The sequence below is a fragment of the Macaca nemestrina genome, chromosome 20 (assembly GCF_043159975.1).
Source record: "Macaca nemestrina isolate mMacNem1 chromosome 20, mMacNem.hap1, whole genome shotgun sequence".
In the NCBI taxonomy this organism is placed as follows: Eukaryota; Metazoa; Chordata; class Mammalia; order Primates; family Cercopithecidae; genus Macaca; species Macaca nemestrina.
In genome coordinates, this window is record NC_092144.1 from 10,630,882 (window position 1) to 10,653,651 (window position 22,770).

A 22,770-nucleotide genomic window follows, 5' to 3' on the forward strand; every position below is an offset into this window, starting at 1 on the left:
GTAGTCCCAGCTACTCGGGATAATCGAGGCAGGAGAATTGCTTGAATCCAGGAGGCAGAGGTTGCATTGAGCCAAGATCGCGCCACTGCACTCCAGGCTGGGTGACAAGAAGCAAAACTCTGTCTCAAAAAAAAAAAAAAAAAAAAAGGGAAGATGTCTATCTTAAAGCTTAAAAGGGAGCAGAGTGAAAAAAGACACAGAACCATCAACATTATTGGTAGCTTTATTAAATTTGTTTACCTTCTAAAAAAACGATTACAAAAAAGAATACTTCAATTAAGTGTAATACTGGCTTTATGGACGTACCGTGATCAGAAAGTGAAATTAAAACTCATGGATACGCGTGAGAAGAGAATGGGCACAGAGGCACGAGCCCGGTATCCCACGGAGAGAAGGAAGCGTAGAGAGACGCGTGGACCCACCTCAGGGGTCTCGCATTCCTGGGCCAAGAAGTTGCTTCTAAGAGTTTAAAATAAATGCACTGGCTGGCTCCAGGGATGGACACACAGGCACAGCACTCTTGTACCGCTTCTCAAAGCTGCCCAAAACTGCGTCCTTTCCCCTCAGACACCAGCAACTCATTGTTTCCAATCAGCTTTGGTTTTGTTTTCTCTGCAATTTACATGAAAATACCATCCATCCATCCATCTATCCATCCATCCATCCTTCCTTTCTTCCTTCCTGTCTCCTTTGACCAGCCAAGCCCTATTTTGTTTTACGTACATTCCCTTCACTAAAAATCAAAGCAAGCCAATCTACATCAAGCCAAGAAACCTACTTTTCTAAGGAGAGAAACCAGTGCTTTGCCTTCTTTAATGAACCTGCGAGCTCTCGGCGCTTTCTCTTGCTGAAATGTGGCTTTTAAAGCCTTGGGGGCTGAGCTCACTGGCCTCGAAAGGGCAGCGCACATATTTGGTTTGGAGCACACTCCTGATCACAAGGCACATTTTTAGAGGCTTGGAACCCTTCCCTTTCTGTTGCTCACCAAGGAAAAGGCACAAGAAAGAAAATGATGTGGAGATTCTTGGGGGACCAAAACAGGCCACGAAGGAAACTGTGAGCGTCTCTGGCAAGCTCTGTTTCCCGCAGGCTCTGTTCCAGGCAGCTCCGGAAAGCCTCTAGGTTGTTAAAAAGGCCAGCTGGCCCATGTTTGGTTTTCAGCAAAGCCCTGTCTCTTTAAGTTTGCGCCGGGAGGCCTGGGAACGGCCAACTTTTAATCGTGCACACATGGGGTTCTTGGGAGCTGGCCCTGCGTTTTGCCAACAAGCACATGCCCTGTTTTCTTTCCTTTGAGGAGAGAAATTCTGGAGTCCCAGGGAGGAACAGGACGGCCCTGTGACCATACTCCGGGGCCTGGCGGGGGGACACAGAAGTCACCCTGAGAGCCAGATTCTTTTCTTCGTCTCCAGGTCTGAAGGATTTTCTAGGAAAATTAACATTTGCCAAGACCTCCATGTGGGGAAGGGAGGGGTTTCTGGGTAATTTTTTTTTTTTTTTTCTGGAGACAGGGTCTCGCTGTGTCACCTAGGCTGAAGTGCAGTGGCACAGCTCACTGCAGCCTCGACCTCCAGGGCTCAGCCTCCCAAGTAGCTGGGACTACAGGTGCGCACCACCACGCCTGGCTAATTTTCACATTTCTTGTAGAGATGGGTCTTGCTATGTTGCTATGGTCTTGAATGTCTAGGCTCAAGCTCTTGCCTTGCCCTCCCAAAGTGCTGGGAGTACAGATGTGAGTCACCAGGCCTGGCTGGTAATTTCTCATTGTGAATTGGTTCCCTGTTAAGTCACAGAACTTGTCCTGAGTCACTTCATTTGAATGAGGGTGAAAAGACTGAGTTTTCTGTCCTGGGTGACAAGGCCAGGATCTGTCTCGTGAAACAACCAGAAGAAAATTCCCCTAACAAAGCCGTCTAGAGGGGGGCAGTGGGCATAACACTATTCTATATCAGACAATTAAATGTGAGGGATGAAGGGTGAACCCCAAACTGGTACGTAATAACACTTAGGATTAAAATGAAAATATGCAAGCTCCAGTGACTTTCAAATCTGGCAACAAATCCTAAGATTCCCGCCCCCTCCTGCAACACGGATTCAAAAATACAATATTTTTTTCCTCTCCCTCTTCCTCCATCCATAATTACCAGCTGATTGTTCTCAATGTTCTTCATAAAACCCACACCCCAGCATCAGCCCTGGCGCCAATGTATACAAGAATTTTGCTTCGGTCTGCGCTGCGGCCGCTTTGATCCGGGGAGCCAAGAAAACCCGCTTGGAGCTGGAGTCCTGTGGCCGTCGGGGCTCCCCCAGGGAAGCAGAGGGAAAGCTCGCTTGCCTTTCAGCCATGGGCCTTGGGGAGTGTGAGTGGGGTGGGCCAGGGAGGAATGGGAACAGGGAGGAGACGGGGACAAGGGACGGTTTGCTCCGGGGCTGGTGGCCCCCGCCTCCCTCACAGCTACTCTTCTGCCGAGGATGATGTAGGGCTCTCGTCATCTGACATCGGGGCAAACTGAAACGAGAAGCAGAATTCTTTTTGTTTGGGATCCTTTCCAATCCCCCGAGGCGCCGACGTGGTGGCTGGCCTGGTAGATAGGGTGGGTGAGCAAGAGGGAGGCATGGCCCCTGGCCCCAAGGAGGTGGCACTCTAGGGGCACCGCCTTGAAGAAACAAACTCATGACTGTGGTCGAAGATGTTCACCAGGGGTGAGGGATGCAAAGGAATGAGGGTGGACAGTGGCTGCTCAGGGAGGGTGAGGTCTCAGCTGACTGTGAATGGCATCAAGGGACCAACAAGCAGGGAAGGGCATTCCAGGCAGCGGAAACAGCACATGCAAAGGCCCTGGGGTAAGTGCAGAGGGGTCGTGGCAATAAGGCCAGTGTGGCTGAAGGGGGAGAGAAACAGTCGTGGGGAAGGTGAGGGTGGTTGTGCAGGGCCTGGTGGACTTTGGAGAGGACTTTGGCTTTTTTTTTCTTTTTCTTTTTCGAGACAGTTTTACTCTTGTTGCCTAGGCTGGAGTGCAATGGTGTGATCTTGGCTCACTGCAACCTCCACCTCCTGGGTTCAAGTGATTCTCCTGCCTCAGCCTCCTTAGTAGCTGGGATAGCTGGGATTACAGGCATGCGCCACCACGTCCGGCTAATTTTGTATTTTTAGTAGAGACGGGGTTTCTCCACGTTGGTCAGGCTGGTCTTGAACTCCTGGTGATCCGCCTACCTCGGCCTCCCAAAGTGTTGGGATTACAGGCGTGAGACACTGTGCCTGGCCTAGATTTTTTTTTATTAAAGACAGGGTCTTGCTCTGTCACCAGGCTGGAGTGTAGTGGTCCAATCATAGCTCACAGCAGCCTCGACCACCTGGGCTCAAGCAATCCTCCCGCCTTAGCCTTCCAAGTAGCTGGAACTATAGGCATGCACCACCACGTCCAGCTAATTTTTTTTTTTTTTTTTTTTTTTTTGAGACGGAGTCTCGCTCTGTCACCCAGGCTGGAGTGCAGTGGCGTGATCTCATCTCACTGTAACCTGCACCTCCCAGGTTCAAGCAATTCTCATGCCTCAGCCTCCTGAGTGGCTGGGATTACAGGCGCCCACCACCATGCCCAGCTAATTTTTGTATTTTTAGTAGAGATAGGGTTTCACCATGTTGGCCAGGCTGGTCTCAAACTCCTGACCTCAGGCGATCCGCCCGCCATGGCATCCCAAAGTGCTGGGATTACAGGCGTGAACCACTGAGTCTGGCCTGAATGCTCCTTAAACACATCAGGCACACCTCTGCCTCAGGGCCTTTGCACTGCCTGTTCCTGCTACCTGGAAGACCATATGATTCACTCCCTAACTTCTCCAAGTGTTGACTCAAATGTCATCTCTTCTCTGAGGGCCTCCAATAGCTTCCCCATCACTTGCCATCCCACGTCCCTTGGGTTTTTTTTTTGTTTGTTTTGAGACAGAGTTTTGCTCTTGTCACCCAATGGCATGATCTCTGGCTCACTGCACCCTCCGCCTCCCAGGTTCAAGTGATTCTCCCACCTCAGCCTCCAGAATAGCTGGGATTAAAGGCATGTGCCACCACACCCAGCTAATATTTTGTACTTTTTTAGTAGAGATGGAGTTTCACCATGTTGGCCAGGCTGGTCTTGAACCCCTTACCTCAAATGATCCGCCTGCCTTGGCCTCCCAAAGTGCTGGGATTACAGGCATGAGCCACCATGCCCGGCCTCTTTTTTTTTTTTTTTCCCAGACAAGGTGGCACTCTGTCACCATATAGTGATGCAACCACGGCTCACTGCAGCCTTCACCTCCTGGGTTCAAGTGATCCTCCTGCCTCAGCCTCCCGAGTAGCTGGGAGTACAGGCATACACCAACACACCCACTCATTTTTGTATTATTATTATTATTTTTTGAGACGGAGTCTCGCTCTGTCGCCCAGGCTGGAGTGCAGTGGCGCCATCTCGGCTCACTGCAAGCTCCACCTCCCGGGTTCACACCATTCTCCTGCCTCAGCCTCCCGAGTAGCTGGGACTACAGGCACCCGCCACCATGCCCAGCTAACTTTTTTTTTGTATTTTTTAGTAGAGACGGGGTTTCACCATGTTAGCCAGGATGGTCTCAATCTCCTGACCTTGTGATCCGCCCGCCTCAGCCTCCCAGAGTGCTGGGATTACAGGCGTGAGCCACCGCACCTGGCCTCATTTTTGTATTTTTGCGGAGACAGGGTCTCCCTATGTTGCCCAGGCTGGTCTCAAACTCCTGGGGTCAAGCAGTCCTCCCGCCTCAGCCCCCCAAGATGCTGGGATTATAGACGTGAGCCACCATACCCAGCCTGATTGTATCTCTTACCAGAATGCCCACTCCACAAGGGTGGATACTGTTTTCTGTTTTGATCAGTGCTGTGACCACTGGGGACTACCCAGAACTGGGCCTAACACACAGCAGGCACTCAATAAATATTTTTCAAATGAGTGAATGATGACTAAGTTACGCATTTGGAACCAGACAGACCCCGGCGCGGATACTGCTGTGCCAACCATGGCCATGAAGCCTCTCTGTGACTAATTTCCTCACTGGGGCACTATGAAGGTTCAGCAAGCAGCTGACCATATCCTGACTTTATCCTTAGCATGGACCCCGTGCACAATCAGCTCTTCATAAACATCCGTCTCCTCTGGCCAGGCGCAGTGGCTGACCCCTGTAATCCCAGCGCTTTCGGAGGCCGAGGAGGAAGCATGGCTTGAGCCCAGGATTTCAAGACCAGCCTGGGCAACAGAGTGAGACCCAGCCTCCACAAAGAATAGAAAAAAAATGGCCGGGTGCGGTGGCTCACTCCTGTAATCCCAGCACTTTGGGAGGCAGAGGCGGGCAGATCACTTGAGCTCAGGAGTTCAAGACCAGCGTGGCCAACACAGTGAAATCCCATCTCTACTAAAAACACAAAAATTAGCTGGGCATGGTGGTGTGTACCTGTAATCCCAGCTACTCTGGAGCCTGAGGCAGGAGAGTTGCTCGAACCTGGGAGATACAGGTTGCAGTGAGCCAAGACTGCGCCACTGTATTCCAGCCTGGGTGATAGAGCAAGACTTTGTTTCAAAACAAAACAAAACAACTCAGCCAGGTGTGGTGGTGAGCACCTGTAGTCCCAGCTACTCAGGAGGCTGAGGTGAAAGGATCACTTGAGCCCAGGAAGTAGAGGCTGCAATAAACTAAAATTGTGCCACTGCAATCCAGCCTGGGTGACAGAGTAAGACTCAGTCTCGAAACAAAAACAAGGCTAGGCGCAGTGGCTCATGCCTGTAATCCTAGCACTTTGGGAGGCTGAGGTGGGCAGATCATGAGGTCAGGAGTTCGAGACCAGCCTGATCAACATGGTGGAACCCCATCTCTACTAAAAATACAAAAATTAGCTGGGCGTGGTGGTGCACACCTGTAATCCCAGCTACTCAGGAGGCTGAGGCAGCAGAATCGCTTGAAGCTGGGAGGCGGAGGTTGCAGTGAGCCCAGATCGTGCCACTGCGCTCCAGCCTGGGCGAGAGTGAGACTCCGTCTCAAAAACAAAAAGAAAAACAAATCTCTCTCCTCTCAGAGCCCCACCCACCCCACGCCTCCCCGGCCGGGTTGAGACTCACCGAGCATTTGATGTTCATGCGGGAATACAGCATGGACGCAATCTCACTCTGCCCCGCGTCCAAGGCCACCATCAGAGCTGTGCTCCCATCCTGCAAAGTATCCAGTGCTATGAATGACGTCCCCACGCTGTGCTCCCGCCCTCCCCGGGGTGCACCTGGTTGGAGACTCACGCGATCTGTGAGTGAGATGTCACAGCTGGGTACAGCCAGCAGCAGCCCTGCAATCTCCTTGTGGCCGTGCTCACAGGCGCACATGAGGGCCGTGGAGCCATCATCATCTTGCACATTGATGTCTGCCTCACAGGCCAGCAGGGCTTTGACAACGTCCACCCGCCCGTGGCTGACTGCCAGCATCAGGGCCGTCTGTCCTGCCTGGGGAGGGCAAGGGACAGGATTATGGCTCATGCAGGCCCCAGAGCAGGTCACCCCCTGCTCTAGAACCTGCTGTAGCTCCCACATACTCTGATGGTGAAATGTACCCTCAACTCGCTCCTCTCCCCCTGAATCTCAAACAACCCTCCCACCACCAGGGGAGTAATCAATCCATAGAGACAGAAAGCAGATGAGGGGTTGCCAGAGGCTGGGAGAAGTGGGGGCAGAGGAAATGAGGATGAATACAGGTTTCCTTTGGGGGTGAAGAGAACGTTCTGGAACTAGATGGAGGTGTTGGTTGCACAACAGGGTGAATGTATTTCACGCCAGTAGGGCTTTTGGTTTTCTTTTGCTTTATTTTAGAGACGGGGTCTTGCTCTGTTGCCCAGGTTGGCGTGCAGAGGCATGATTGCAGCTTGGTACAGCCTCGACCTCCCCAGGCTCAGGTGATCCTCCCACCTCAGCCTCCCGAGTAGCTGAGACTGTTGGCATGCACCACAATGCCTGGCTGATTTTTGTATTTTTTGTACAGATAGGGTTTTGCCATGTTGCCCAGCCTAACTGTTCACTTTAAAAGGGTTAATTATTTTTTTGTTTTTGGAGACAGAGTCTCGCTCTTTTGCCAGGCTGGAGTGCAGTGGCGCAATCTCAGCTCACTGCAACCTCCGCCTCCTGGGTTCAAGCAACTCTCCTGCCTCAGCCTCCTGAGTAGCTGAGATGATAGGCGTATGCCACTACGCCCACCTAATTTTTGTATTTTTAGTAGAGATGGAGTTTCACCATGTTGGCCAGGATGGTCTCGATTTCTTCACCTCGTGATCCACCAGCCTCGGCCTCCCAAAGTGCCGGGATTACAGGCGTGAGCCACTGTGCCCAGCCTAAAAGGGTTAATTCTGGGCACTGTGGCTTACGCCTGTAATCCTGGCACTTTGGGAGGCCGAGGTGGGAGGACTGCTTGACGCCAGGAGTTAGAGATCAGCCTGGGCAACAGAGCGAGACCACATCTCTAGCAAAAAAATAAATAAAATACAGCCTGAGCAACTTGGCAAAACCCCATCTCTTAAAAAAAAAAAAAAAATTAGCCGGGCATGGTGCCACATGCATGCTTGTAGTCCCAGCTACTTGGTGGCCTGAGGTGGGAGGACTGTTTGATCATGAGAGGTCAAGGCTGCAGCAAGCTGTGATTGTACCACTGCACTCCAGCCTGGGTGACAAAGTGAGACCCTGTCTCAAAAAATAAAAAATAGAAATAAAATAAAATAAAAAGTTAGAAATAAAGGGGTAAATCTTATGTTTTGTGAATTTCACCTTCTTTTCTTTCTTTTTAAATAGAGAGGAGGTATGCGGGGGGGAGCGTCTCTAGGTTCCTCAGGCTGGTCTCGAACTCCTGACCTGAAGCAATTCTCCCGCTTTGTTTTCCCAAAGTGCTGGGGTTACAGGCATGAGTCACCTTGGTGAGCCTCACCTTAATTTTTTTTTTTTTTTTTTTTTTTGAGATGGAGTCTTGCTCTGTCACCCAGGCTGGAGTGCAGTGGCGCGATCTTGGCTCACTGCAACCTCTGCCTCCTGGTTCAAGCGATTCTCCTGCCTTGAGTAGCTGGGATTACAGGTGCATGCCACCACGCCCAGCTAATTTTTGTATTTTTTTTTTTTAGTAGAGATGGGGTTTCACCATGTTGGTCAGACTGGTCTCGAACTACTGACCTTGTGATCCGCCTACCTCGGCCTCCCAAAGCGCTGGGATTACAGGCGTAAGCCACCGTGCCTGGCCAATTTTTTTTTTTTTTTTTTTTGAGACAGAGTCTCACTCTGTAGCTCAGGCTGGGGTACAGTGGTGTGATCTCAGCTTACTGCAACTTCCACTTCCCAGGTTCAAGCAATTCTCCTGCCTCAGCCTCCTGAGTGGCTGGGATTATACGCACATGCCACCATGCCCAGCTAATTGTTTTATATTTTAATAAAGACAGGGTTTCACCATGTTGGTCAGGCTGGTCTCGAACTCCTAACCTCAGATGATCCACCCACCTTGGCCTCCCACAGTGCTGGGATTATAGGCATGAGCCACGGTGCCCGGCCTTAATTTTTTGAAAATGAAGCCACTAAAAAAATCTCTTGGAAATTAAAACAAAATTAAATCAATAAAGATAAAGCAGGGTTATGCCTGTTATGGCCTGTCACAGCTCCCTGTTTTGTTCCTTTGCTATCTTCAGGCTGTTGGCAATCCCTCTCCTCCTCACTGTCCCCAGTGGGTCCTGGCTTCCCTGCTCTTTTGCCCACACACCTGTCCATAAGCCCCAGTCACCTGCACAGTACCTGTTTCTGCTTCCCAACACACAGCCAAAGAGTGCGCTCAGACCAGGAATCAGGCCACGCCACTTCGGCTTAAACTCCCCTGGTGGTTTCCTGCAGCCCTGAGGCCAAACTGGCTCAACTCCCGGTGCTCCCTGAAATGCTTATGGCTTGAAGCACGGGCTAGTTAGTGAGCTTCAGGAGACCATGCCTGCTTGTTCACTGTTTGAATCCCGAGTGTACAGCCCAGGGAACCCAGCTGCTGCTCAATGAACTGTCCAGCAGGATGTGGGACGGGGTCATATTAAGAAAGGTAAGGACCCCCATATCCTCCACTCCTTCCAGTTTCCACAAGAAGGTCCTGTGTCAGAGACAGCCTGGCCATGAAGAGCAGGGCTCTGGAGCTAGACCACCTGGGTTTGGGCCTGTCACTCAGCCGGGATGTCATAAAGTAGGAAGAACAGCCTGGTTCTGCAGCAGCAGGGGGTCCCATACCTGGCTGGCTTTGGCATTGACGTCACCGAGCCGGAAGAGCTGAAGGACAGTCTCGATGTCGTCCTGGGTCTTCAGGGTGGCCAGAGCGGTGAGCATAATAGGGCTGTAGCCAGCACGGTTCTGTTTGTCCACCTTGCAGACACCTAAGAGGGGTGGTGTGAACCCTCAGACCAGGCATCTGTGCTAGTGGACTGCCCCAAGCAACGTGGGTATCATGTCTCCTCCATCAGTCTAGGCATGCCCTAATCCCTCCCTTTTCTCAGAGGACCCCACTCTACCCCAGAGGCCTCCATCTCCATTGGGTCACCCCATTACACCAGGGGCTCCTAAAGTTGGAGACGGTCCCTCCTCCATCAGATTTGGGGCCCCGATGCTGGCATCTATATTTAGGGCTGAGAATAGGAACTGGGTCTCCCCCGTTAATTTTGGAACAGCCATTTACCCTCAGACTGGCCCATGTCTCCCCCATCAGATTGTGGGCCCTGAGTCCTTCATCAGCCTGGGAGGCTGTCTCCCCCAATCAAAGAGGGAAGGGCAAGTTTCTTCCTGCCAAACTGAGGGCCACATCTTCTTTCTAAGCCCAAGACTTGAGGACGCATCCTTCTCTTAGACCAGGGCTCCAGAGATGTCACCTCCATCATGCAGGCATGTTTGGGGATGCTGGAGGGCCACATGTTTTCCCTAACATCATTTCTGCCTTTTCCATTACGCTGGCTAAAGGTAGGGCCCGTGCCTCCCCCACCAGACTGGGGAGGCAGTGTCTCCTCCATCAGACTGGGAGGACAGCATCTCCCGCATAAGACCAGGAGGGTGGAGTCTCTGCTATCAGACTAGGAGAGTTATGTTTCCCTCGTTAGACTGGGAAGGTGGTGTCTCACTCATTAGACTAGGAGGGCAGTGTCTCCACTATTAGACTGGGAAGGCAGCCTCTCCTCTATCAGACTGGGAGGGCCACATTCCCCCTACTGGGAAGGTGTCTCCTCCATTAAACTAGGCAGGTGGTGTCTCCCCCACATCAGACTGGAAGGGTGGCATCTCCTCTATCAGACTGGGAAGGGAGCATCTCCTCCATCAGACTGGGAGTGCCATATACCCCCACCATTGAACTGGGAAGGCGCTGCCTCCTCTATCAAACTGGAAGGCTGGTGTCCCTCCACATCTGAGTGGAAGGTGGACTGGGAGAGAGGTGTTCCCTCTATTATACTGAGAAGGCCGCGACTCCTCCATCATCTTCCCCACCAGACGGGGAGGGCAGCATCTTCCCTATCAGACTGGGCATGGCGGACAGCCGGCTGCTTTAGAGTCGCCTTGTCCTCCCCGCTGGGCTCACCGCTATCGAGCAGCTGCTGCACCACGGGGAAGTTGGCATGAGACACGGAGTAGTGCAGCGCCGTGTTGCCGTTGCTGTCGGCGATGTTGACCACGTAGTCCAGCAGCCGCGCAGACATGGCCCGGAACGTGACCAGGTGCCGCCGCACCAGCTCGGCGTGTGCATCGCTGCGGCAGGCCAGGCGCAGCCACTCCTGCAGCACTGTGGTGTAGGCCACTTTCTGTAGGCAAGTCAGGTGGGAGAGGACATGAGGGCAGGGGAGGCCCACTGGGATACCCCCAACCGCAGACGGGCCCCCCTGAAGCAAAGCGTGGTGCCCTTGTCCTGGAAAAGGATCTCAAGGGAAGTGCAAGCGCTCCCAGAGGGAAGTATAGACATCTCTGTCCCAATAAGACCCTTGGAGTGGCCGGGCGCAGTGGCTCAAGCCTGTAATCCCAGCACTTTGGGAGGCCGAGACGGGCGGATCACGAGGTCAGGAGATCGAGACCATCCTGGCTAACACGGTGAAACCCCGTCTCTACTAAAAAATACAAAAAACTAGCCGGGCGAGGTGGCGGGCGCCTGTAGTCCCAGCTACTCGGGAGGCTGAGGCAGGAGAATGGCCTAAACCCAGGAGGCGGAGCTTGCAGTGAGCTGAGATCCGGCCACTGCACCCCAGCCTGGGCGACAGAGCGAGACTGTGTCTCAAAAAAAAAAAAAAAAAAAAGACCCTTGGAGTGGGGTGTGGACTTTGCAATCCCCAACATGTTCCCCGAGGAAGGTGTGAGCACCTCCACCCTGGATATAATTACTCTGTCTCTCTCTCTCTTTTTTTTGTGTGTGAGACAGAGTCTCGTTCTGTTGCCTAGGCTGGAGTGCAGTGACATGATCAGGACTCACCGCAGCCTCAACCTCCTAGGCTCAAGCCATCCTCTCGTCTCTGCCTCCCAAGTACCTGGGACCACAGACATGCACCACTATGCCCGGCTAATTTTTAAAAGAATTTGTAGAGGCTGAATGCAGTGGTTCACGCCTGTAATCCCAGCACTTTGGGAGGCTAAGGCAGGCGGATCACTTGAGGTCATGAGTTTGAGACCATCCTGCCCAACATGGTGAAACCCTGTCTCTACTCAAAATATGAGAAAATTAACCAGACGTGGTGGCACACTCCTGTAGTCCCAGCTACTTGGGAGGCTGAGGCAGGAGAATGGCGTAAACCCGGGAGGTGGAGCTTGCAGTGAGCTGAGATCCGGCCACTGCACTCCAGCCTGGGCGACAGAGCAAGACTCCATCTCAAATAAATAAATAAATAAATAAATAAATAAATAAAATAATTTGTTTATAGAAATGGGGTCTCACTATGTTGCCCAGGCTGGTCTTGAACTCCTGGCCTCAAGTGATCCTCCTGCCTTGGCCTCCCAAAGCAATAGGATGACAGGCATGAGCCACCACACCCGGCCCTGGTTATAATCTCCAAAGTCAAGTGTAGGTGCCCCAAAAGGGAAATCTGGATGCCCCGCCCCTGAAGCCCCCAGGAAGAACAGCAACCTAAGGCCAGGGTTGGCCAGTGAGTGTTCGTCCTCCCTATCTCCCTCGCCTCTCTCCGAGGCCCATTACTTGAGCACCACCCACCCCCAAGCTCTGGGCTTGGGTCTCAGGGTCCCCACTAGGCAGAAGCAGGAAGTCACTGAGGATGAGAAGAGGCCACGGGTGGGGTGGAGGTAGGAGTGCGGGTGGGGATCGTACCAGCTCCCGCTCCGTGAGGGCGTTGGGATTGTCCAGGTACTTTTCCAGGGCCAAGCAGGCTGAGATGAGATCAGGGCTTAGCTCCATCCTGCCAGGAACAGACAAAGCAGGGGACTAAGTAAGCCCCCAGCCCCCTGCATTCTCCCCCAAAATCCTCACATCCCGCTGTGGTGCCTGGGAAGGGACTTGACATTCTGTACCACGTCACTTACACTAGGGTCACCTGAATGGTGGCATCTCAGACCCTCCTTCACCGAGGACACACATTTACATTGCACCCCAAGGGGCAGATGTGGGGAACACGCAGACCCCCAAGGGAGAGTGGACACCAAGCCAAAGTTTATTCCAAATGCCCATTGGCAGATGGAAAATATTTCCCAAGGGCAAATTTTTTCACCAGGGGAATGAAAAAGAGACATAAATAGAACAGGCAGGTAGAGGAAACGTCCCAAAGTAGGTGGGTGACTTCAGGATAAACTTTGGCTGGCTAGCCGGGCGCGGTGGCTCAAGCCTGTAACCCCAGCACTTTGGGAGGCCGAGACGGGCGGATCACGAGGTCAGGAGATCAAGACCATCCTGGCTAACACAGTGAAACCCTGTCTCTACTAAAAAATACAAAAAACTAGCCGGGCGAGGTGGCGGGCACCTGTAGTCCCAGCTACTTGGGAGGCTGAGGCAGGAGAATGGCGTAAACCCGGGAGGTGGAGCTTGCAGTGAGCTGAGATCTGGCCACTGCACTCCAGCCTGGGCGACAGAGCCAGACTCCATCTCAAAAAAACAAAAACAAAAACAAAAACAAAAACAAAAACAAAAAAACAAAAAAACCCACAAAAAAAACAAAAAAACTTTGGCTGGCCCCCCAAATCCTAACCCCGGCAGCCCAAAATACTTCCACCAGGCCCTTTAGCAAAGCCTCCAGAACTTCAGATGCCCAGAAGGGGCAAGTGCTTGTTTGCTAATTCAGACTAAAGTATGCATGACTGATAGGAAGGTCCTTCGAAGGGCTTGAATGGTGAGGTTTGAGGCAGAGGTCATCCACCCCCGGCCCTGCCTGAATCCCTCCCACCCAGAAAACGGACCTGATCTCCTCCTCCGTGTTTGATCCTGATGCCCCCTCAGCAGTGGGTATGTGTTGAGATTCTCGAGATAGCTGGCATTCCTGCCGGCTAGTCTTGGCCACGGCCGTCCCTGCAGGCCTGAGCTGGGGGGCTTCGGCCACACTCGGAACCCTCTCCCTTGGCTCTGGGGCCTCGTTCTCTGTGCTGTCGTTGTCTGAGATGTTCTCTGCCGTGCTGGAGTCCTCCGATGATGACTCATACCTGGGGAGGTACAAGCGGGGCAGGGGAGACGCTGCAGATGGGATGAGAAATGGTGGGAAAGGAAGGCAGGAATCCGGTGACCTGACCTCTGTGGGCCTCAGCTTCCCCATCTGTTCAATGGCAGTGTTGACATTCTGGGGCTGTGCCATGTAGTTTACAGCAACTGGTATACAGTAAGCGCTCAATAAACATTAGCAGTGATTGTGATCATGCTTGGGGGGAGGGGCACTGCTTTTCACCTGCTGCCCTTCGACATTTCTAGCATACCCACCCTCTTTTTTTTTTTGAGACAGAGTCCTGCTCTGTTGCCCAGGCTGGAGTGCAGTGGTGCTCACTGCAACCTCCACCCCTCCACCTCCTGGGTTCAAGCAATTCTCCTGCCTCAGCCTCCCGGGTAGCTGGGATTACAGGAGCCTGCCATCACGCATGGCTAATTTTTGTATTTTTAGTAGAGACAGAGTTTCACTATTTGGCCAGCCTGGTCTCGAACTTCTGAATGCAAGTGATCTGCCCACCTCGGCCTCCCAAAGTGTTGGGATTACAGGTGTGAGCCACTGCACCCAGCCATATCTCCAGCCTTTTTAAGATAGGGTCTGACTTTTGCCCAGGCTGGACTGTAGTGGTGTGATCTTGGCTCACTGAAACCTCTGCCTCCTGGGTTCAAGTGATTCTTCTGCCTGAGCCTCCCAAATAGCTGGGACTACAGGTTCGCACCACTGTGCTCAGCTAATTTTTGTATTCTTTTAGTAGAGACAGGGTTTCGCCATGTTGGCCAGGCTGATTGCAAACTCCTGAGCTCAGGCGATCCGCCTGCCTCAGCATCCCAAAATGCTGGGATTAAAGAAAGGTGTAAGCCATTGCGCACAGCCGCCTCTAGCCTCTTTTTTTTTTTTTTTTTTTTTTTTTTTTTGAGACGGAGTCTCGCTCTGTCACCCAGGCTGGAGTGCAGTGGCCGGATCTCAGCTCACTGCAAGCTCCTCCTCTCGGGTTCACGCCATTCTCCTGCCTCAGCCTCCCGAGTAGCTGGGACTACAGGCGCCCGCCACTTCGCCCGGCTAGTTTTTTGTATTTTTTAGTAGAGACGGGGTTTCACCGTGTTAGCCAGGATGGTCTCGATCTCCTGACCTCATGATCCGCCCGTCTCGGCCTCCCAAAGTGCTGGGATTACAGGCTTAAGCCACCGCGCCCGGCCTAGCCTCTTTTTTTTTGAGATGGAGTGTCGCTCTGTCACCCAGGCTGGAGTGCAATGGTGCAATCTCGGTTCACTGCAACCTCTGTCTCCTGGGTTCAAGCGATTCTCCTGCCTCAGCCTCCCAAGTAGCTGAGACTATAGGCACCCACCACACCCAACTATTTTTTGTATTTTTAACAGAGATGGAATTTCACCATGTTGGCTAGGCTGGTCTCAAACTCCTGAACTCAAGTGATCTACACGCCTCAGCCTCCCAAAGTGCTGGGAGGACAGATGTGAGCCACTGTGCCTGGCCACTTCTAACCCTATTAAACACAGGTGATTCAGACCTCCTGTTCCACTGCAAATAGGGCTCTCTCGTGTTTCTTGCTGGCTCTGGACAAAACCTAATCAAGCTTCTAGGCTCGGCATTCAAGGCCCCAAACCAACCATCACTCCCTGCCTCCCACTTCTCATGTCACTCTGCTTTCCTGCCTCTGAGCCTTTACCCATGCTATGCCCCTGCCAGGAGAGCCCTCCTCGTGCCCTCTCTCTTCGCCTTGCTAGCTCCTACTTCTCCCGCAGCACCTGCGTCTCCTCCTTCTGGGACTCCCCTAGGGCCACCTGTGTCTTTCCTGAGGCCCGGTACCACCTGAGTGTTCCCCATCATGGCTCCAACCACAACCTGATGAGTGGCTCCAACCACCCATCTGTGCCCAGCTGCCCACTGTACCAGGAGCTCTATTAAGGCAGGAAGCTGAGTCCGGCACCTTCTGTGGGGTAGAGCTGTGCAGTGGTTACACCTTGAGTTCTTTTTTTTTTTTTTTTTTGAGACGGAGTCTCACTCTGTCGCCCGGGCTGGAGTACAGTGGCCGGATCTCAGCTCACTGCAAGCTCCGCCTCCCGGGTTTACGTCATTCTCCTGCCTCAGCCTCCTGAGTAGCTGGGACTACAGGCGCCTGCCACCTCGCCCGGCTAGTTTTTTGTATTTTTTTTTAGTAGAGACGGGGTTTCACTGTGTTAGCCAGGATGGTCTCGATCTCCTGGCCTCGTGATCCGCCCGTCTCGGCCTCCCAAAGTGCTGGGATTACAGGCTTGAGCCACCGCGCCCGGCCAGCACACCTTGAGTTCTTGAGCCAGGGCACCTGGGGCTGACTCCTGGGTCACTGAGTGAGCTCCAGCAACGCGCTCAGCCTCCCCGTGCCTCAGTTTCCTCATCTCTGTATTGTGGTTTGATTAAACGAATTAACCAAAGCAAGGGGCTTGGAATGAGGAAATTAGGAGGCTCTCGTGCATGGATGAATGGAGGAGGGGCAGGAAGTGTGGGGGGAGTGGGGGTCTTCTCCTCTCACCCGCCGTTGACCCCCACAAACTGGAGGCTCCTCCGGTGGGCCGTGGGGTCTGCAACCTCCTCTTTCCGTTTCATGATAGATCGCACGCCTGCTGGGGGCCCGCCTGGAGGGGAGAACAGAGGAGGTGTTGTGAGAATCCTTCAGGGCCAGACTCCAAGCTGGTGCCATCTGGGTGCCCCATCCCTCTTGGCAGCCACCCACCACTTACCGGCGCCCCCGGCCTCCTCGGTCTCTCGGGAGGCTGCTTGCCTGGTGGGCTCCCTGTGGGTGGTGTCCCGGGCAGGCTCTCGGCCTGTGGTCTTCTCAGGCTGTGTAAGGGAGGCTACTTTGGACCCTGGGGGTGACGAGGACGATTCGGCAGTAACTTGTGGGAGGCCTGGAGGGACAGGAAATGGGGTGTCTGCTCTTGGTCATAAAAGCCAAACCACCACAGCCTGATAGCTCCTGCCCTGCGGGTCATACACCCTGGGCCAGGAGCTGTAACAGGGCTGATTTTTGTTTTACCACAGCCAGTCTTCCTTGCCCTCGAAGGGAAGTCGGATTATTACAGATGAGGAAACTGAGGCGCGGAGCTGCCAAGATCACCCCTTGAGCAGGTGGCAGAATGCAGTTCCAAGCTGTTTGGTGCCTGCCCAGCAGTTAGTCAGGGACAAGTGACAATCCTGTGGTCCTATATTCCTGGCTCGAGCCTGAGTGATCTCTAAAAATAAGGTTCGGCCAGGCACAGTGGCTCACGCCTGTAATCCCAGCACTTTGGGAGGCCGAGGCGGGCGGATCACCTGAGATCAGAAGTTCGAGACCAGCCTGGCTAACATGGTGAAACCCTGTCTCTACTTTAGTCGGGCGTGGTGGTGCACACCTGTCATTCTAGCTACTTAGGAGGCTGAAGCAGGAGAATTGCTTGAACCTGGGAGGCGGAGGTTGCAGTGAGCAGAGATCATGCCATTGCACTCCAGCCTGGGCAACAGAGCAAGACTCTGCCTCTTAAAAAAATAAATAAATAAAAATAAATCAGATAAAAACACGTCTTCGCTGCTGGGCACAGTGGCTGATGCCTGTAATCCCAGCACTCTGGGAGGCTGAGGCGGGCAGATCATGAGGTCAGGAGTTCAAGACCAGCCTGGCCAACATGGTGAAACCCTATCTCTACTAAAAATACAAAAATTAGCTGGGCGTGGTGGGGTGGGGATGACTGTAATCCCAGCAACTAGGGAGGCTGAGGCAGGAGAATTGCTTGAACCAGGGAGGCAGAGGTTGCAGTGAGCCGAGATCACACCACTGCACTCCAGCCTGGGTGACAGAGCGAGACTCCTTCTTGAAAATAAAAAAAAAAATTAAAAAAAAAAAACACATCCTGACTAAAAAAACGAAACAAAACAAAAGACAACAAAACAAAACACCCACCCAGGTTGGTCTGAGGACAAAGGTGACTTCCTGGACGCTGAGGTCCTGGACTGCCAGTCACGGCGTGGAATAAAAGTCGTTTCCTTTTCGTGTAGCCACCAATGTCTTGGAATCCACTCAGGTCCCCCCCAGGCTGCTTTTTAAGACAGGGTTTCACTCCCTTCACCCAAGCTTGAATGCAGTGATGCGATCTCGGCTCACTGTAACCTGTGCCTCCGGAGTTCAAGTGATTCTCCTGCCTCAGCCACCGAGTGGCAGGCAGTAAAGGCACATGCCACTGTGTCCGGCTAATTTTCTGTAATTTTTGTAGAGATGGGGTTTCACTGTGTTGCCCAGGCTGGTCTTGAACTCCTGAGCTCAAGTGATCTGCCTTCCAAAGTGCTGGGATTACAGGCTGAGCAGCACCGCCCAGCCCATGCGTGCCTTCTGTGTCAGCATTTCCTCGGGGCTTCCCCTTCCTGTCCCCCGGGGCGCCAACTCTGAAGACCAATTAATTTGAATTCCCTTTAATGGATAAAAAGGTTGTTGGTTTTTTTTTTTTTTTCTTTGTGACAGGGTCTTGTTATATTATCCAGGCTGCTCCTGAACTCCAGAGCTCAAGGAATCCTTCCACCTCAGCCTCTCGCATAGCTGGGATTATAAGCGTGAGCCACTATGCCCAGCCTTAAATTTGTTTTGCCATATACAGTGACTTCATGAGGCCCACAGGCAACATTCAAGTTTAGTACAGAACAGTGACCAAATGCTGGACGCAGGCAAAGAGTAACATAGACAGGGCTGGTTGCATGAGACACTCGGTCATCAGCACGGCCAACAGCATCCCCAGACCAGGGTGTGGCCAGCTCAGACCACAGAAAACATAAAAACCATGCCAGAGCCAGGGCTTGAACTCATGAGTGGGGAACCGAGCGAGAGGAAATGCCAGTTGCTATGTCAGTCTCTTGATTTTTCTTTTTAAATTTGGCAATAAATTCACATGAAATAAACAAACATACTGCGTGGCCAGGAGACGGATTCACAATGTCAATCTCTGCCCAAAGTGCAGGGCGCCTAACTTGAAATCCTGGGAGAGGCCGGGCGCGGTAGCTCACGCTTGTAATCCCAACACTTTGGGAGGCTGAGGTGGGTGGATCACTTGAAGTCAGGAGTTAAGAGACCAGCGTGGCCAACATGGCAAAACCCCATCTCTACTAAAAATACAAAAATTAGCCGGGCATGGTGGTGCACATTTGTAATCCCAGCTACTTGGAAGGCTGAGGCAGGAGAATCGCTTGAACCTGGGAGGCGGAGGTTGCAGTGAGCAGAGATCATGCCACTGTACTCCAGCCTGGGGGATAGAGCGGGACTCTGTCTCCAAAAAAAAAAAAAATCCTGGGAGAGCCAAAAAATGAGGTGGAGCAATGTTATGCTAAGTGAAAGAAGCCAGATGCAAAAGGGACAAAAACATTGCATGATTCCATTCACAGGAGGTCCCTAGAGTTGCCAAGATTAATTATTATTATTATTATTATTAGATACAGTCTTGCTCCATTGTCCAGGCTGGACTGCAGTGGCGCAATCTCAGCTCATCGCAACCTCTGCCTCCCGGGTTCAAGTGATTCTCCTGCCTCAGCCTCCTGAATAGTTGGGACTACAGGTGCCCACCACCATGCCTGGCTGATTTTTGTGTTTTTACTAGAGACAATGTTTCACCAAGTTGGCCAGGGTGATCTCGAACTCCTGACCTCAAGTGATCCATCTGCCTCAGACTCCAAAAGTGCTGGGGTTACAGGTGTGGACCACTGCGCCCGGCCCTAGAGTTGTCAGATTTAAACAGACAGAAAATAGAATGGTGGGTGCCAGGGGCTGGGGGAAGGAGAATGGGAGTGAGTGTTTAATGGGGACAGAGTTTCAGTTTGGAAAGATAAGAAAGTTCTAAAGATAGATGGTGGTGATGGTTGTGCAATAGTGTGAATGGGCTGGACATGGTGGTTCACACCTATAATCCTAGGACTTTGGGAGGCTGAGGGGGGAGGATCACTTGAGCCCAGGAGTGTGAAACCAGTTTGGGCAACATAGGGAGATCCTGTCCCTAACAAACACAAGAAAAAACACACACAAACAAACGATGCAAATGTACTTAATGCCATTGAATTATATACTCAAAAATGGATAAGATGGTTAAATTTTTTTTTTTTTGGACGGAGTCTTGCTTTGTCGTCTAGGTTGGAGTGCAGTGATGTAATCTCGACTCACTGCAACCTCTGCCTCCCGGATTCAAGCAATTCTTCTTGAGTAGCTGGGATTACAGGCGTGTGCCACCACGCCCAGCTAATTTGTATTTTTAGTAGAGACGGGGTTTCGCCATGTTGGCCAGGTTGGTCTCGAACTCCTGACCTTAAATGATCCGCCCGCCTCAGCCTCCCAAAGTGCTGGGATTACAGGCGTCAGCCACCACGCCTGGCCAGATGGTAAATTTTATGTTTTATCTATGTTACCACAATATTTTAAATGGTGAAAAAATTTTGAGAGGCTGAGGCAGGAGGATCGCTTGAGGCCAGGAGTTGAAGACCAGCCTGGGTAAGAGCGCAAGACTCTATCTCTACAATTAAAAAATTAGCCAGGTGTGGTGGAGTGTGCCTATAGTCCTAACTACTCCGGACTATACTTGGCTGAGATGAGAGCATTGCTTGAGCCCGGGAGTTTGAAGTTACATTGAGCTATGACAGCACTGCTGTACTCCAGCCTGGGTGACGGAGTGAGACCCTATGTTTTTTGGTTTTTTTTTTTTGAGACGGAGTTTTGCTCTTGTTGCCCAGGCTGGAGTGCAATGGCGTGATCTCGGCTCACTGCAACCTCCACCTCCCAGGTTCAAGCGATTCTCCTGCCTCAGCCTTCCCAAGTAGCTGGGATTATAGGCATGCGCCACCAAGCCTGGCTAATTTTGTATTTTTAGTAGACATGGGGTTTCTCCGTGTGGGTCAGGCTGGTCTCGAACTCCTGACCTCAGGTGATCCACTCACCTCAGCCTCCCAAAGTGCTGGGATTACAGGCGTGAGCCACTGCGCCCAGCCTAGACCCTATATTAAAAAAAAAAAAAAAGGCAGGCGCAGTGGCTCACGACTGTAATCCCAGGACTTTGGGAGGCTGAGGCAGGCAGACCACAAGGTTAGGAGATTGAGAACATCGTGGCTAACATGGTTAAACCCCATCTCTACTAAAAATATAAAAAATTAGCCAGGTGTGGTGGCATGCACCTGTAGTCCCAGGTACTTGGGAGGCTGGGGCAGGAGAATCGCTTGAACCCAGGAGGCAGAGATTGCATTGAGCCGAAATTATGACACTGAACTCCAGCCTGGGTGACAGAGTGAGACTCTGTCTCAAAAAAAAAAAAAAAAAGTGAAAAAAATAAAAACATACAAACTAGAGTAGAACCAAAGCCCATTCTGCCCCAACAGAAAAGTAGGCAGTGACTTCAAAACCTGGGATGGCTCCTTCCAGTCTAAGGAATTCAAGGTTAGACACAGAATGCTAAAATAACAACAACAAGTAATAATAAAATTGATCATACTTCTTATTGTTATCCCACTGGGGAATGGTGCCAACTGATACTAAAATTCACACAAAAGAACTAAAGTCCATTGATGAGCTAAGACAATCCTACAGAAAAAGAGCAAAGATGGAGTCGTTGGTCTGTGAGAGAGTTAAACATATTTCAAAGTCACAACCATGAGAACAGAAGGGCATTTTTGCATTAACAAATGGACCAATGGGAGAGAGAAGACAGCCCAGCACAGGCTCCAATCTCTGGGCACTGAGGGTAAGACAGAAGAGGTTACCACAAGCCAGTGGGAGACGGTGGATTCTGTGGTGTGGTTTTGGGAGAAGCAGCTTACTTTACATGAGAAGAGCCAAGCTGGATCCCTGTCTCACACCGTACACAAGAAAGAAATTGTGAAGAATTAAGATGAAAGTACAACTACAAAGCTAAAGGGAAATAATGTAGCAGAGTATCAGGAACTCAGGAAGGGGAAAGATTCATTCATTCATTCATTCATTCATTCATTCAGTGACAGGGTCTCACTCTATTGTCCAGGCTGGAGTGCAGCGGCATGATCACAGCTCACTCCAGCTTTGAACTCCTGGGCTCAAGTGATCCTCCCACTTCAGCCTCCCGAGTAGCTGGGACTACAGGCATGCGCCACCATACCCGATTAATTTTTTGTTTTTTTGAGACAGAGTCTTGCATTGTCACCCCAGGCTGGAGTGGAGTGGGGCCATCTCAGCTCACTGCAACCTCCGCCTCCCGGGTTTAAGCGATTCTCCTGCCTCAGCCTCCCGAGTAGTAGCAGGTGCCCACCACCATGCCCGGCTAAATTTTTTGTATTTTTAGTAGAGATGGAGTTTCACTATGTTGGCCAGGTTGGTCTCGAACTCCTGACCTCGTGATCTGCCCACTCTGGCCTCCCAAAGTGCTGGGATTACAGGCATGAGCCACCGTGCCCGGCCAATTTTTATATTTTTTGTAGAGAAGGCAGCCTTACTATGTTGCCTAGGCTGGCCCTGAACTCCTGGACTCAAAGCAATTTTCCCACCAAAGTGCTGAGATTACAGGTGTTGAGTCAATGTGGCCCGTTAAGATTCTTTAAAAAATTCCTCCAGGCCGGGCTCGGTGGCTCACGCCTGTAATCCCAGCACTTTGGGAGGCCAAGACAGGCGGATCATGAGGTCAGGAGATCGAGACCATCCTGGCTAACACAGTGAAACCCCGTCTCCACTATAAATACAAAAAATTAGTCGGGAGTGGTGGTGGGTGCCTGTAGTCCCAGCTACTCAGGAGGCTGAGGCAGGAGAACGGCATGAACCTGGGAGGCGGAGCTTGCAGTGAGCCAAGATCACGCCACTGCACTCCAGCCTGGGGGACAGAGCGAGACTCTATCTCAAAAAAAAAAAAAAATTCCTCCAAGCACAATAATGGTTTTAATTATATTCAAAACGAAGACCTCTGGCCAGGCGCGGTGGCTCACGCCTGTAATCCCAGCACTTTGGGAGGCCAAGGTGGGCGGATCACTTGAGGTCAGGAGTTTGAGATCAGCCCGGCCAACATGGTGAAACCCAGTCTCTACTGATAATACAAAAGTTAGCCGGGTATGGCGGCAGGCACCTGTAATCCTAGCTACTTGGGAGGATGAGGCAGAATTGCTTGAACCAGGGAGGTGGA

At 51.8% G+C, this 22,770-nt stretch overlaps 1 protein-coding gene across 7 annotated transcripts in view; it reads right to left on the reverse strand.

Moving 5' to 3' along the window:
* Positions 1 to 205: 205 nt before the first annotated feature.
* The window catches only part of LOC105473260 (KN motif and ankyrin repeat domains 2), a 36,171-nt gene continuing 13,606 nt past the window's right edge, over positions 206 to 22,770 (reverse strand). For 4 of the 7 annotated variants that reach the window (XM_071086588.1, XM_011727146.3, XM_011727075.3 and 1 more), the window contains 9 exons: positions 16,375 to 16,566; positions 16,167 to 16,269; positions 13,404 to 13,643; positions 12,325 to 12,412; positions 10,600 to 10,819; positions 9,270 to 9,412; positions 6,285 to 6,485; positions 6,114 to 6,203; positions 206 to 2,506 (listed from right to left, as the gene is read on the reverse strand). In XM_071086588.1, coding sequence (XP_070942689.1) covers positions 2,453 to 2,506; positions 6,114 to 6,203; positions 6,285 to 6,485; positions 9,270 to 9,412; positions 10,600 to 10,819; positions 12,325 to 12,412; positions 13,404 to 13,643; positions 16,167 to 16,269; positions 16,375 to 16,566 — 1,331 coding nt within the window. In that variant the 3' untranslated portion in view covers positions 206 to 2,452. The remainder of the gene's footprint in view (positions 2,507 to 6,113; positions 6,204 to 6,284; positions 6,486 to 9,269; positions 9,413 to 10,599; positions 10,820 to 12,324; positions 12,413 to 13,403; positions 13,644 to 16,166; positions 16,270 to 16,374; positions 16,567 to 22,770) is intronic. The other 3 variants (XM_071086589.1, XM_011727270.3, XM_024789573.2) reach the window with 1 other exon arrangement.